The sequence below is a fragment of the Bison bison genome, unplaced genomic scaffold (assembly GCF_000754665.1).
Source record: "Bison bison bison isolate TAMUID 2011002044 unplaced genomic scaffold, Bison_UMD1.0 scf7180017864065, whole genome shotgun sequence".
Taxonomy (NCBI): Eukaryota; Metazoa; Chordata; class Mammalia; order Artiodactyla; family Bovidae; genus Bison; species Bison bison.
The window spans coordinates 3,622,744-3,639,035 of NW_011494637.1; the positions used below are offsets into that span (position 1 = coordinate 3,622,744).

At 46.1% G+C, this 16,292-nt stretch overlaps 1 protein-coding gene across 1 annotated transcript in view; it reads right to left on the reverse strand.

Moving 5' to 3' along the window:
- Positions 1-13,806: 13,806 nt before the first annotated feature.
- Positions 13,807-16,292, reverse strand: part of LOC104986258 (chromosome unknown open reading frame, human C6orf118) — a 22,564-nt gene continuing 20,078 nt past the window's right edge. Inside the window, exon 10 of the mRNA XM_010836740.1 lies at positions 13,807-14,036. Coding sequence (XP_010835042.1) covers positions 13,979-14,036 — 58 coding nt within the window. The 3' untranslated portion in view covers positions 13,807-13,978. The remainder of the gene's footprint in view (positions 14,037-16,292) is intronic.

Below are 16,292 nucleotides of genomic sequence, written 5' to 3' on the forward strand. Positions count from 1 at the left end.
ATGCAGCTTTAAACATCATCTAGAAATCACCTATGCTAAGGCATTTCTGTCTCTTTGATGCCTTTTCCTTGAACACTTCCCCAGTTTGTTCTTCTGTCTCCTTTTTCCATTCTGCTTTTTTCCCACATCGCAGAGGCAGGAGGGACGCTCCAGGATTCAGGTCAAGGCTTCACTGTGTCTGTATTTGCAGAGTCCCAGCAGACGCTCAGAGAAGTAAGTGAGCTATTTTTGGAAAGTGCTGCCTGTCCCACCTCCTTCTCAGCAATTGGCAAAGTGCTGATGGAATAGTCTGAAAGCACAGACAATCTCAGTCTTAGTCCTAACTATTCCCTAGATTTTCTGTGGAATCTTGGACAAACCCCTTCATCTAATTAATTGCTTTTTTGTTCTTGATCTTTAAATTGAAGGCCTTGAGGTAGAAGCCACAGATGTGTAGAATGGAATAGACGTGTACAGTCAACTGGTCTGAGCAAAATATTTCTATTTTGCGTGTGGGTGTAATGTTGTGAATAGTTACTTTTCACTCTTATGAAAGGATTACCCAATAAGTGGTGCTAATTTGTTGCTTATTATTGAAAAGAGGCAACATGGGAAAACACATTAAGTAATTTACAGGAAAGGGGACAGATGATTTATTTCTGTTAAAGAATGTCTTAAAAATATTAGGAGAAAAAAGATTGGCAGCGTTAAGCAAACCTGCCAAAATATGAACACTGATAGCCACTGAGTGTGCATAACGATGGTCATTTTCCTGCTTTTTTACATTGTCAAGTATTTTCCAAAATTTCCGAAAGAAGTATGACTTGTATAATAATGAAATTCTTGAGAGCACATACTCTCAAAAAATAAAGTATGTATTCTGAGGTTTTATCTTTTTGCCACAGAAAACTTCAGTGTACTAATTTCCAAAGTAGGGGAATGTAAAAGTAGGTGAAATTGCGGAATTGTTCATTGCTTAATGCACTTTCAAAGATTTTCAAGATGTTTTAATTTTATGTTAAAGGTGAATTATTGTCAAGAGAATGAGAAGACAAGCCACAAATGAAGAGAAAATATTTATAAAAAACACATCTGATAAAGGACTGTTATATGTAAAGAACTTTAAAAACTCAACAATAAAAAAATAAATAATCCAGATTAAACATGGGCAAAGAACTGAAGAGACAACTCATCAAAGAAGGTATACAGATGACCAGATGCTGCACATCACTGGTCATCAGGGAACTGTGAATTCACACAGCAATGAGGTCCTGCCACACATCTATGAGAAGGCCCCAGATCCAGAACACTGGCGACACCGAATGCGGGTGAGAGAGTAAAGGACAGAAACTCTCGTTTCCTGCTGGTGGGAAGGAATGCAAAATCGTGTGACCACTTGGCAAGGAGCCTTGCAGATTCTTACAAAACTAAGTACACTCTTCTCAGTGATCTAAGTGTGCATATGAATGTTTATGAAAGCTTTATTCACAATTGCCAAACAATTGGAAGCAACCAAGCAGTTCTTCAGGGGGTGATGGATAAATAATCTGTGATACCTCCAGATAATAGATATTGTTGATTGCTGGGAGAAATATTAATAACCTCAGATATGCAGATGACACCACCCTGATGACAGAAAGCGAAGAGGAATTAAATAGCCTCTTAATGAAGGTGGAAAAGGAGAGTGAAAAAGCTGGCTTAAAACTCAAAATTCAAAAAACTAAGATCATGACATTCAGTCCCATCACTTCGTGGCAAATAGATGGGGAAACAATGGAAACATTGACAGATTTTATTTTCTTCGGCTCCAAATCACTACGGACAGTGACTGCAGCCATGAAATTAAAAGATGCTTGCTCCTAAAAGTTATGACCAACCTAGACAGCATATTAAAAAGCAGAGACATTACTTTGCTGACAAAGGTCCATCTAGTCAAAGCTATGGTTTTTCCAGTAGTCACTTATGGATGTGAGAGTTGGGACTATTAAGAAAGCTGAGTACCAAAGAATTGATGCTCTCAAACTGTGGTGTTGGAAAAGACTCTTGAGAGTCCCTTGGACTACGCGGAGATCAAACCAGTCAACTCTAAAGGATATCAATCCTGAATGTTCATTGGAAGGACTGATGTTGAAGCTGAGGCTTCAATACTTTGGCCACCTGATGTGAAGAACTGACCCATTTGAAAAGACCCTGATGCTAGGAAAGATTGAAGACAGGAGGAGAAGGGGACAACAGAGGATGAGATGGTTGGATGGCGTCACCGACTAATGAGTTTGAGCAAGCTCCAGGAGATGGTGAAAGGCAGGGAAGTTCGGCATGCTGCAGTTGATGGGGTCTAAAAGAGTTGGACACAACTGAGCGACTGAACAACAGCAACATTCAGCACTAAAAAGAAATGAGGTATCAAACTATGAAAAGAGACAGAAGAATCTTAAATGCATTTTCCTAAGGGAAAGAGGCCAATCTGAAAAAGCTACATACAGTGTGTGTGTGTGTGTGTGTCTGTGTGTCTGTGTGTCTGTGTGTATGTGTCTGTGTGTGTATGTGTGTTAGTCACTCAGTCATGTCCGACTCCTTGTGACCCCATGGACTGTAACCCAGCAGGTTTCTCTGTCCATGGCATTCTCCGGGCAAGAGTACTGGAGTGGGTTGCCATTCCCTTCTCCAACACACTGTATGCTTCCAGCTAAAGGACATTTTGGAGAAGGCAAAGCTTTGGGAGCATTATAAAGATCAGCGGTTGCCAGGGGTTAGGGAATGAATGAATAGAATGAGCAGGCAGAACACAGAGGATTTGAGGGACAGTGAGTGAAACAGTTCTGTGTGATACTGTAACGGTGGATACAACTCATACCCATGAAAGGAACAACACAGAGAGTGAAGCCCTAACATAGACTGTGGACTCTGGGTGATGAGGTCTCAACACAGGCCCATCGATTATCCTGCTAATAATACATCCCTCTGGTGGGGGATGTTGATAATGTGGGAGGACATGCACGTGTTGGGGCAGGGGCCATATGGGAAACCTCTGGATCATCTGCTCAATTTTGCTGTGAACCTAAAATTGCTCTAGGAAATAAACCCCATTGAAAAACTGCACAGCTACATTTAATGTGCTGTGCTTAGTCACTCAGTTGTGTCCAACTCTTTGCGACCCCATGGACTCCTCTGCCCTTGGAATTCTCCGGGCAAGAATACCGAAGTGGGTGGTCATGCCATTCTCCAGGGGAATCTTCCAGCCCCAGGGGTCGAACCCAGGTCTCCCACATTGCAGGCAGATCCTTTATCATCTGAGCCACCAGGAAAGTCCCAAACATAACTGTATTTATAAATATAGGTAAAACGATACAGGTAAAACCTCCTTGCCCTTGGGATTTTAAATAATTGGGGTTTTCTGCATTTTAATTGATTTATTTTTATTTCTGGCTGCATCAGGCCTTACTTGCGATTGCCCTGCAGCAGGTGGTTCTTCGCTCCACCCGCACCAGGCATAGAACCCACGTCCCCACGTCGGAAGACAAATTCTTAACCACTGGCCCACCAGGCAAGTCCCTGAATCACTGGCTTTAATGCAAGAACTACCGTTGAGGCAGAGGCGCCTGGAGAAGAGCCCTGAGGGCCTACAGACAGGACGCTACTGGAGCGCTTGGGTCCCAGCCAGTCCTCCCCCCACCACCACTCCGCCACCAGTGGGAGGCAGAACACACACCGGGACTGGCAGAGGCGCCTTGTGCTGAGTCGCTTCCATGGAGTCCAGCTCTTTAGGACCCTACGCACTGCAGCCCGCCAGGCTCCTCTGACCATGGGGTTCTCCAGGCAAGAATACTGGAGTGGGTTGCCATGCCCTTCTCCAGGATCCTCCTGACCCAGGGATCGAACCCACGTCTTTTATGTCCCCAAACTTTAGCAGGCGGGTTCTTTACCTCTAGTGTCACCTGGGAAGCCCCAGACTTGCATATTTTTTCTAGACAAGCTGAGAACTTCCAGATATTTAAGCTGTATTTAGAAAAGGCAAAGGAACCAGAGATCAAGTTGCCAATATTTGTTGGGTCATAGAAAAAGAGAATTTCAGAAGAACACCTACTTCTGTTTCATTGACCACGCTAATGCCTTTAACTATGTGGATGACAACAAACTGTGGAAAATTCAAGAGATGGGAATACCAGACCACCTGACCTGCCTCCTGAGAAACCTGTATTCAGGTCAAGAAGCAATAGTTAGAACCAGACATGGAACAGGCTGGTTCCAAATTAGGAAAGGAGTACTTCAAGGCTGTGTTTTGTCACCTTGCTCATTTAACTTATATGCAGAGTACATCATCCAAAATGCTGGACTGGATGAAGCACAAACTTGAATCAAGATTTCAGGGAGAAATATCAATGACCTCAGATATGCAGATGACACAGCCCTCATGGCAGAAGGTGAAGAGGAACTAAAGAGCCTTTTGATAAAAGTGATGAAAGGGCTTCCCTTGTGATTCAGCTGGTAAAGAATCCTCCTGCAATGCGAGAGACCTGGGTTCAATCCCTGGGTTGGGAAGATCCCCTGGAGAAGGGAAAGGCTACCCACTCCACTATTCTGGCCTGGAGAATTCCAAGGACTGTACAGTCCACAGGGTCACAAAGAGTCAGATACGACTGAGTGACTTTCACTCACATCAGTGATGACTGATGAAAGTGAAAGAGGAGAGTGAAAAACCTGGCTTAAAAGTCAACATTCCAAAAACTAAGATCATGGCTTCCAGTCCCATCACTTCCTGCAAATAGAAGCGGAAACAGTGGAAACAGTGGCTGACTTTATTTTTCTGGGCTCCAAAATCACTGTGGATGGTGATTGCAGCCATGGAATTAAAAGATACTTTCTGCTTGAAAGAAAAATTGACCAACCTAGGCAGCATGTTAAAAAGCAGAGACATCACTTGGCCAACAAAGGTCCATCAAGTCAAAGCTATGGTTTTTCCAGTAGTTATGTATGGATGTGAGAGTTGGACTGTAAAGAAAGCTGAGCACTGAAGAACTGATGCTTTTGAACTGTGGTGTTGGAGAAGATTCTTGAAAGTCCCTTGGACTGCAAGGAGATCCAACCAGTCCATCCTAAAGCAGATCAGTCCTGAATCTTCTTTGGAAGGACTGATGCTGAAGCTGAAGCTCCAATACTTTGGCCACCTGATGGGAAGAACTAACTCATTGGAAAAGACCCTGATGTTGGGAAAGATTGAAGGCGGGAGAGGAAGGGAAGCACAGAGGATGAGATGGCTGGATGGCATCACTGACTCAATGGCCATGGGTTTGAGCAAGCTCCAGGAGTTGGTGATGGACAGGGAGGCCTGGAGGGCTGCAGTCCATTGGGGTCACAAAGAGTCAGACATGACTGAGCGACTGAACTGAAGTGAATAAAAGATCCTCTTATTTTGCGATACTAATTTACATCGTCTTCTACCCCTTGAAAAGAGTTCTATTTTTTCCAGAGTCCTAACAGATTATTCTCACAAACACAAATTCTCATAAAATCCAAGTAAAGCATCAGTGGAACCAAGATCTCGAGCGGATGCACAGTCACTTCTTGCATCAGCTCAGTGCCTGCGTCGGGTCTGCCCTGCGGGCAGAGAGGAGAAAGGGCTGTGATTGTGCATAAATGCAGGCTGATACTAAGGCTTGCTGCTGCTGCTGCTAAGTCACTTCAGTCGTGTCCGATTCTGTGTGACCCCATAGACGTCAGCCCACGAGGCTCCCCCGTCCCTGGGATTCTCCAGGCAAGAACACTGGAGTGGGTTGCCATTTCCTTCTCCAATACTAAGGCTTACTAAGCATTTATTTACTTTAGTCCAAGCAGCACGTTAGTGCACAACCTGTATCTCCCCAAACAATGATATGAAGGAAGGACTGTCACTGCTGCCGTTTCACAGAGGCAGAAACTCTGAAATGTGCAGCCCCTGGTTCTGGCCACGTTGGGAAGTGTAGCCACCCCTGCCGACCGCCTGCAGAGCCAGGAGTTCGATTAGACTCCCCAGGCCCCTCGATTCCATCCAGACGTGCCAGATCCTTTCCTTGGAGGTCACCTCGGGCTCCTTTCATGGTGGTCTCCCTACAAGATGCCCTCCTTTGGGGATCCAGCGATGGCTCCCTCCCCTCATCTCTTGGCCCAGGCTGCTAACACCTTGAAAGTGCCAGTCTGGAGTGACTGTCCCAGCCTTGTGGGTCCCCAACCCCAGCACCTCTGTTCCCAGGTTATCCTGTCCTGCCCCGGCCTCGCTCCTGTAACCTCAGGCTCTCTTGCAACCAGAGTTCCAGCATCCACCCAACTGCATCCCGTGATTTCTGGTGGGAAGTCTGCTGATAGTTCCTGGGGAAGATTTTCCTCCCTGATACAAAGCCAGCGAGGAATAACAAAAAATGCCTCTCTTCTTTGGCCAATTTACCATGAGGGAAGAAATCCAAATATTAAGCCAAAACACTAGGGCAACAGAACCATGGACAGAACTTGGATTCCTGAGGACACTGTAAAGCCACTGGATCAGATCCAAACTGCCTGCCTCTGGACTTCCTGACATTTGAAATAATCTATTCATTGGTGCTTATTAACTTTTTATTTTGGAATAGCTTCAGGTTCACTTAAAAATTGTAAAGGATGTGCAGAGAGCTCCTAAGGGTTAGGTCCTCACCCAGATTCCCCTAATGTTAGCATCCTTCGTGACGACGGTGCATCTGTGAAAGCCAGGAAATGAACTCTGTCCCCCACTGGTATCTAAGCCGCCGGCTCTGACTGGGCCTCGCCAGGCTCTCCACCACCGTCCTTGTCTTATTCTAGGACGCAATCCAACCGCCGGCTGATTGGGCATTGCCAGGCTCCCCACCACCGTCCTTGTCTTGTTCTAGGACCCAGTCCAACCACCGGCTCTGATTGGGCCTCGCCAGGCTCTCCACCGCATCCTTGTCTTGCTCTAGGGCCCCATCCAGAATTCCACGTTGTTTTTTTTGTTTGTTTCATGCTTTCTGTGGCCTCAGACTAAATCATGTCTTTGCTGCCCAGCTCATGGAGACGGTCTCCGTGTCCCCTCTGGTGGCTGATTGGTCAGGGTTCCTGCCAAGTGCAAGCCCGTCTCTAACTGATTTTCTTGGTGGTGTGAAGTAGGACTTGAGACAGCACTTGCCCCTGGCGTGAATGCTAAGTCGCTTCAGTCGCGTCCACCTCTTTGTGACCCCATGGACTGTAGCTCTCCAGGCTCCTCTGTCCATGGGATTTCCCAGGCAAGAATACCAGTGGGCTGCCAGTTCCCTCTCCAGGGGATCTACCCGACCCAGGGTTGGAGCTCGGGTCTCTTACGTCTCCTGCATTGGCCGGCAGATTCTTTACCGCTGAGCCACCTGGGAAGCCCGTATATACATATACATCTATTCTTTTTCAGATTCTTTTCCCATATAGCTTATTAGGAATATTGAGGAGAGTTCCCTGTGCTATGCAGTAGGTCCTTGTTGGTCATCTATTTTATATATAGTAACGTGTATGTGTTAATCCCAACCTCCTGTTTATCCCTCCCCTAACATTTCCCCTTTGGTAATCAGAAGTTTGTTTCCAAAATCCATGAGTCAGTTTCTGTTCTTGTAAACAAGTTCATTTGTATCATTTTTTACAATTAGATTGTCTGCTGCCAGGCAGGAATGAAGGTCAGTGGCAGAGAGTGAGGCCACAGGGAAGAAGGGTGGGCTACACAGATGCACTGCAGGGAGTGACAAGGGAAAGTCTTTGAGTCGCTGACCCAGCCGAGGTCCACTGTCCACAAAAGGCAGAGCACGGGTCTTCAGGTGATACAGGTGACCTGATTTCCACAAGCAGGTAAGGATGTGGATTCACCCAGATGGACCACCTGATGCCTGGGTCCCCAGCCACCTGCAGCTGAGACTTGGTATTCTCATCTGCTTTTGAGAGGTTCCAGTTGGCTGTATATTGTCACCCTGCTTATTTAACTTCTATGCAGAGTACATCATGAGAATGCTGGGCTGGAAGAAGCACAAGCTGGAATCAAGATTGCCAGGAGAAATATCAATGACATCAGATATGCAGATGACACCACCCTTATGGCAGAAAGTGGAGAGGAACTAAAAAGCCTCTTGATGAAAGTGAAAGAGGAGAGTGAAAAAGTTGGCTTAAACCTCAACACTCAGAAAATGAAGATCATGGCATCTGGTCCCATCACTTCATGGCAAATAGATGGGGAAACAGTGGAAACAGTGTCAGACTTTATTTTTGGGGGCCCCAAAATCACTGCAGATGGTGATTGCAGCCATGAAATTAAAAGATGCTTACTCCTTGGAAGAAAAGTTATGACCAACCTAGATAGCATATTGAAAAGCAGAGACATTACTTTGCCAACAAAGGTCCATCTAGTCAAGGCTATGGTTTTTCCTGTGGTCATGTATGGATGTGAGAGGTGGACTGTAAAGAAAGCTGAGCGCCGAAGAATTGATGTTTTTAAACTGTGGTGTTGGAGAAGACTCTTGAGAGTCCCTTGGACTGCAAGGAGATCCAACCAGTCCATTCTGAAGGAGATCAGCCCCGGGGATTTCTTTGGAAGGAATGATGCTAAAGCTGAAACTCCAGTACTTTGGCCACCTCATGCGAAGAGTTGACTCATTGGAAAAGACTCGGATGCTGGGAGGGATTGGGGGCAGGAGGAGAAGGGGACGACAGAGGATGAGATGGCTGGATGGCATCACTGACTCGATGGACGTGAGTCTGAGTGAAGTCCGGGAGTTGGTGATGGACAGGGAGGCCTGGCGTGCTGCGATTCATGGGGTCACAAAGAGTCGGACACGACTGAGCAACTGAACTGAACTGAATTGGCTCTGAGAACCATGAGAAGTTTACATGCTGCCTGATCCGCCTTCAGAATGTTGGCACCTGTTTACAAGCTGATCCTCCAAAATTTCAGATGGAGCTGATTATGCTCCAGCCAACCATGTGAGACAACCAGCCTGATCACTTACCACACATATCCACACAACTCATAAACCACTCAGGCAGGCACATGCCTTATAATTTCAACTTTCTTACTATTTAAAGTGGTTAATAGTATATATCTTGTATACCATTGAGAGGTGAATAGATTCATGATTACTTAAAAACTGTAGCCCAGTTGTCTAAATTGTTTATTCCAAACAGAAATCAGTGCTTTATACTTGCTGAAAGCTACCCAAGATGCCATGTGCCAAGTTACACAGAATTCAGATGAAAAGCCCATAAAACAAATGGGCACGACATAATGGGTAGCCAACGAGCAATTAAAAGTAGTTATTGAGCATCAGCTATGTGCCAGAAAATACACAGAAGGGAAAAAAGAAATATAGCTAACACACATATTTTAAGAGGCTTCATCCTGTTAATAAGAAGACATTTAAATGGTGAGATAAAATGTATTTTTAAAAGCCCGAGTAAGAATTTTTTAAATTAAAAACTTGTAATTCCCTCCCACTCCACTGTCCTCCAACCAGAGCCCCCCGGCAGCGCCTGCTCGTGCTCAGACAGAAAGCCTTCAGGGGCCCTTTGGTTTCCTGCCCTTTCTCCAGCCTCACATCCTATCAGCAAATCCTGCCATTTCCACTTCAAATCTGCCTTTCTCTACCCCCGTTTCCAGCACCTCTGAGCACTTCTCACCATCCCCAAGGTTCCTGTCTGGCTCCGCATCACCTCCAGCCCATATTCCTGGAAAACGCTCCTCCTGGGCTCTCTGCATAGGAGTTTTCTGCACCGGGGCCTGTATGAATCTCCATTCTCCAGGGGAAAGCCCCAGGAGGATATGCAGGTTAAAATACATCTTTAAAGGAATGGGGTCATGGGATGTGGGGGCTGACAAGCTTGAAATCTCTAGGACCGGCCAGCAGGCTAGAAACACGTGGGAGGAGATCCTGCCATCTAGAGACAGAACTTGTTTGCAAGGGAAACCTCAGTTTTTGCTCTTCGGGACTTCAATTGATTGGACAAGGTCCACCCACATTAGGGAAGGTGATCACCATTAATTAAAGTCAACTAACTTCAGAGAGACTTCAGACTTCCTTGGACTTCAGAGAGGTCCACCCAGTCCATCCTAAAGGAAATCAAGCCAGACTATTCATTGGAAGGACGGACGCTGACGCTGCAGCTCCAACATTTTTGCCACCTGATGCAAAGAGCCAACTCCTTGGAAAATACCCCGATGCTGGGAAAGATTAAGGGCAGGAGGAGAAGGGGACGACAGCGGACGAGATGGTTGGATGGCATCACCAACTCAATACACTTTCATTCAAGAAAACTCCGGGAGACAGTGGAGGACAGAGGAGCCTGGTGTGCTGCAGTCCATGGGGTTGCAAAGAATTAGACACGACTTGGTGACTGAACAACAACAACCAGCTGTAGATGTTCACCCCACCTCCTCATACCTTTACACCAGCACCTCGGTGGTATTCGATTAAATCCCTGGGCACTCTGTCTCGACTAGACTGACCCATAAGACTCACCATCCAAGCCCCTTACACAGAAGGCAGACTGGTCCTGACTCCTCTGCTCTCACCCGCCGTGACTGCCCGTCGCCCCCCCAGGAGAAGCGCTGCCCCGACCCCAGCATCTCTCCCTGCCCCTTCATTTCTGCTGTGTGTTGTCCTCAATGTGCCTGTTCCCGGGACGGTACCATGAGCAGTACTGAAGGTACATCCCGCTGCATCCTGAGGTCCCACAGCCTTCTGCCCTCAGGGCCTTTGCACATGCCCTCCTGCTGTCTGGAAGCCCCCAGACATGGATATGATTCCCCCTCTTCTTTCGGGCATCTCTCCAGCATCTTAGGAGGCAGAACTCCCCTCAGCAGCTGTGAAATGGCATCCTCCTCACCACCCTGCCCACCCTCTCCTTCCCCGGCTTTACTTTCACTCACAGCAGTAAGCGCCGTCTGACATAGTACCCAATTTGCTGGTTGGTTTGTCTGCCCCCTCTGCAATGCAAGCTCCAGGACTCCAGGGACCTGGCATTTGGCTACAGCTGAGTCTCCACCATTGAGGACAACGCCCAGCAAGCAGTATGTCCTCAACAAATGTGAGTAATGAATGAATCAACAATAATAACTCCAGTAATGGGCTAGTTACAAAGAGGTGAAACGGGTGTCCTTGTCTATGGCTGACGAGAGTTTAATTTGTTACAACCACCGTGCATTTCACAATCTGGACATTGTGACAAATCTAGAAGAAAATTCATGCATGTGCCATTTTACACAGAAACCTACTTACACGGAAATTGACTTTGCATAGTTTCAGAAATTACGGTCTCAAATAAAGTTTGTTCATTGAAGTTGCAAACGTCCATTTCATTGAAAAGAAAATTTTGAGAACAAATTAAATAGTCAATAATCCACAAGGAAATTCAGTCGCTCAGTCATGTCCAACTCTTTGTGACTCCATGAATTGCAGCACGCCAGGCCTCCCTGTCCATCACCAACTCCCGGAGTTCACGCAAACTCATGTCCATTGAGTCAGTGATGCCATCCAGCCATCTCATCCTCTGTCATTCCCTTCTCCTCCTGCCCCCAATCCCTCCCAGCATCAGAGTCTCTTCCAATGAGTCAACTTTTCACATGAGGAAATAGTTATATCAATTAAGATATAGCCACACCATAGAATATGATGTAGCCATTCAAAAATAAAGCAGATTGTCATTTTCTTACTTAAAATGATGATTCTAATATAATGTCAAATAATGACAAGTTGCAAAGCTATTATAAGTTGATCTAATTTAGTTAAACTATATGCTGCTGCTGCTGCCAAGTCGCTTCAGTTATTTCTGACTCTGTGCAACCCCATAGACGGCAGCCCACCAGGTTCCCCGGCCCTGGGATTCTCCAGGCAAGAACACTGGAGTGGGTTGCCATTTCCTTCTCCAGTGCATGCATGCATGCTAAGGTGCTTCAGTCGTGTCCGACTCTGTGCAACCCCATGGACAGCAGCCCACCAGGCTCCTCCGTCCACAGAATTCTCTAGGCAAGAATACTGGAGTGGGTTGCCATTTCCTTCTCCCAGTTAAACTATATAGGCACCTATTAATTTATAGTTATAATTTATCATTAATTAGTAATATAAGTACACAAGCATTGTTTTTGTTTAGTCGCTAGGTCGTGTCCCACACTTGGCAACCCCAGGGACTGTAGCCCGCCAGGCTTCTCTGTCTGTGGGAGTTCCCAGGCAAGAATACTGGAGTGGGCAGCCATTCCCTTCTCCAAGGGATCTTCCTGACCCAGGGATCCAACCTGGGTCTCTTGCATTGGCAGGTGGATTCTTTACCACAGAGCCACCAGGGAGGCCCGTGCACAAGCTTGCTATATGGATGGACATATGCATCAAACACAAGATACACAGAGAGAGCTCCGAAGGCCATCCCTTGAGTCAGCATTGTGAGTATCTTGGGGAGATAGACTTTCTTGGGATGATAGCATGCACAGTATAAGTATTTATAGTCAAGATAAAGGGTTAAAACCACACAGACAAAACCAGGATTCTGGTCCCTTCCAACATGCAAGGTAGACCCACATGCAGACAGTGGTCTAGAATATTGCCTTTCATGACAGTATAAATAGTGAATACGTTCTGCCTGCAAGGCTTTACCCCTTCGCATGGTGATCCACGGAAGCCAGCCAGTGTGGACGCCTCTGCTGCACGGAGCTTGAAGTGTTGTGGAGATGCGCCTCCCAGCTGCCCCCGGCCATGCAAGCACATGTTCCTGAGGACTGTGGCAGGTGGGCTGCAGAGGACGGGACAGCCCGGGAGACACATGCCTGGCAGAGTGCCCGCCAGGAGGGAACCCACTCAGGGACACGTGTGAGACGCCTTCTGCTCCTGGGAACATGTAGGGCATATGACGGGCTGAGATGCTCTTTCTACAGCAACGCACAGGAACTTGAAGCTTAACTGCTGGGTGACCTGTAGGTGTGAGGGGCCTGGGGACTGTGGTTTACGCGTGTTAAAAGCAGAGTGCGACCACTGTCTCTATTCACGAACACCAGCACACCTGGCTCACCCTGGCGCTACCCCGCCATCCGCTCCTGGACCCCAGTGGCCACTTTCAGAAAACAATTGATTCACCTGCTCCTCCCTCACCTCAAACTTATGCCAAGTGTATATCCTCTGTGTTGGTACTCCTGCTTCTCTCTGAGCCTCTTTCTCTTTCAAAGCCCAGCATTCCCAAAGCATCTCGGATGGACCCTCCTGGCGTCACCTGGTCCCTGGAGACCTTGAACTTGAGGCAACCTCTGTGCTTCCTCTAGCCTAACATGTGGGACTTGGACATTAAAGGTTTATGTAAACAAATCTATGTCACCCAATACGTCTAACTTAAGATTGAAACCCTCATGTTTATATTCCACTTATCTTTGACCTTCACAACAGCCAAAGAACAAAGAAACCAGACTTGCACTGACTTTAAGTGCTCAGACCATATTACAGGCAAGGCAAGGATAAAAACAAATTCCAACTCACGCAGTTGTCATGAAGGTCAAAATCAGGTAACAGGTGCAGTGTAAAGAACCAGGCCAGGTTTGTAACTCTGTGAAACACTGTATCATTCACAATCAGTAAAGACGATTTAATTAAATGGAGATTTATTACACAACTGCATTTTGTTAAATGTTTATACTTAAACTTGCACTGGCAAGTAAGAAATGAGTTTAATCTATGTTGTAGCAGTGCTGAATTTCCTATTCCTATCAAATAATTGAAAGTATTTTTTTTTTCCTGAAGAAAGTTATTGATTGAAAGCAGAAATTACTCTAGGAACGACTATTGTTATGAACATGTATTTACAAAGTAAAATGAATCACATGAATACATGTATTTAATTCAATATCTTGAGAAGAATACAAAGACCACATTGACCTTATTGGAGATTAAAACGACAAAGTGAAATGTATCTTCTTCAATGTTTACCTCCACAAACCCACATCGCACGTACATGGTGGTTGTGAATTTTCATAGGCCATTCTTCCAGCCACTTAAGAGATATCAGTCTCTTTCAATTTTGCAAATTCTTTAATAAATCCCCAAAGGTTCCTTAAAATAGAAAACAGATGAGTACAATGGGTTAGAGAAAAAGTACATGAATCATAAAAGAAAATTTCAAAACAAACGTCTATTAAAACACATTCACTCACACACGCATAGTGAGACTTGCACCCTCCCCTTGCATTTTAAAGGGCATTTGTCACAGAGGCTTGGCCTTGGATGCGGCGAAGCTTCTCTGAATATGGGCCCAGGCCTCTGCAACACTTTCCAGGCCAAGGAGTTTGTGCCGCAGAGGTGGGTTTACCTTAATGACGCTGCTGAGCTTAGTCGCTCAGTCGTGTCTGACTCTTTATGACCCAATGGCGTGTAGCCCACCAGGCTTCTCTGTCCATGGGATTCTCCAGGCCAGAATACTGGAGTGGGCAGCTGTTCCCTTCTCCAGGGGATCTTCCCAATGCAGAGATCGAACCCAGGTCTCCCGCATCATAGGCGGATTCTTTACCATCTGAGCCACCAGGAAAACCCAAGAACACTGGAGTGTGTAGCCTATCCCTTCTCCAGGGGATCATCCTGACCCAGGAATCGAACTGGGGTCTCCTGCACTGCAGGTGGAGTCTTTACCAGTAGAGCTACCCAGGAAGCCCTTACCTTAATGATGTTTGTATGTGTGCTTAGCCACTCAGTCATGTCTGACTCTTTGCGACCCCATGGACTGTGGCCCTCCAGGCTCCTCTGTCCACGGGGATTCTCCAGGCAAGAATACTGGAGTGGGTTGCCATGCCCTCCTCCATGGGAACTTCCCAACTCAGTGATCAAACCCAGGTCTCCTGCATTGCAGGTGGATTCTTTACCGTCTGAGCCATGATATCACCTGAGTTCATTCTCATTCACAACGCTCTGGAGGGCTCTTTCAAATGCTGTGTTTGCATTTCCGTGTTCTTTTCCATTGAGAACACCCGACATAATGCAAGGCCTCCCAGAACCCGGATCTCCCTGCGTGGTTCAACCAGCACCCAGCCTAACACCGTTTCTCCTTTCTCTAACACGTAAGCTGGCAAGTCTGATGGTCCATTTTCTGACTCTTTTGCAGCTAAGGGTCGCCTTGGTGCCCAATGAGATACAGTGGAAGTCCCTGGGGCAGGCTTTCCTACCTAAATCCAACAGAACAGACTCACCGTGGGATGCCAGCTGTTCTGCGATTCCCCCCTCTTCCTTCCCCCGGGACAGGGACCCGTGCCTAAGGACAGCCAGGCAGCCACCCTCAGGCCACCACCCGAGGGCAGCAGGGAAGGAAAAGAGCTCCGACTCCTTGATTCCACTGAACCTGTACCACCACCAACTAAATGTCTTTTTACCTGTTGATACAATAAGCTTTTCCCATATTTAAACTGTCAGTGGTTTTTCCAGCCGTCTCAAATCCTGAGGGTTGAACAATGGTACCAACTCAAAGAAAGTTAACTCTGTAAAATCTAAACTTAGGTAAGAGATAATAATAGTCGGCATTTGATTTTTAAATTAAATCTTTCAGACTAATACATGTATAGGTTTTTCCATGTATCACTACCAATACACAAAAATTTATCATGTATTTAGTATCACGATTCTCCAAGCCAGGCTTCAGCAATGTGTGAACCGTGAACTTCCTGATGTTCAAGCTGGTTTTAGAAAAGGCAGAGGAACCAGAGATCAAATTGCCAACATCTGCTGGATCATCAAAAAAGCAAGAGAGTTCCAGAAAAACATCTATTTCTGCTTTATTGACTATGCCAAAGCCTTTGACTGTGTGGATCACAAACAACTGTGGAAAATTCTGAAAGAGATGGGAATACCAGACCACCTGATCTGCCTCTTGAGAAATCTGTATGCAGGTCAGGAAGCAACAGTTAGAACTGGACATGGAACAACAGACTGGTTCCAAATAGGAAAAGGAGTTCGTCAAGGCTATATATTGTCACCCTGTTTATTTAACTTATATGCAGAGTACATCATGAGAAATGCTGGACTGGAAGAAGCACAAGCTGGAATCAAGATTGCCAGGAGAAATATCAATAACCTCAGATATGCAGATGACACCACCCTTACAGCAGAAAGTGAAGAGGAACTAAAAAGCCTCTTGATGAAAGTGAAAGTGGAGAGTGAAAAAGTTGGCTTAAAGCTCAACATTCAGAAAACGAAGATCATGGCATCCGGTCCCATCACTTCATGGCAAATAGATGGAGAAACAGTGGAAACAGCGTCAGACTTTATTTTCTTGGGCTCCAAAATCACTACAGATGGTGACTGCAGCCATGAAATTAAAAGATG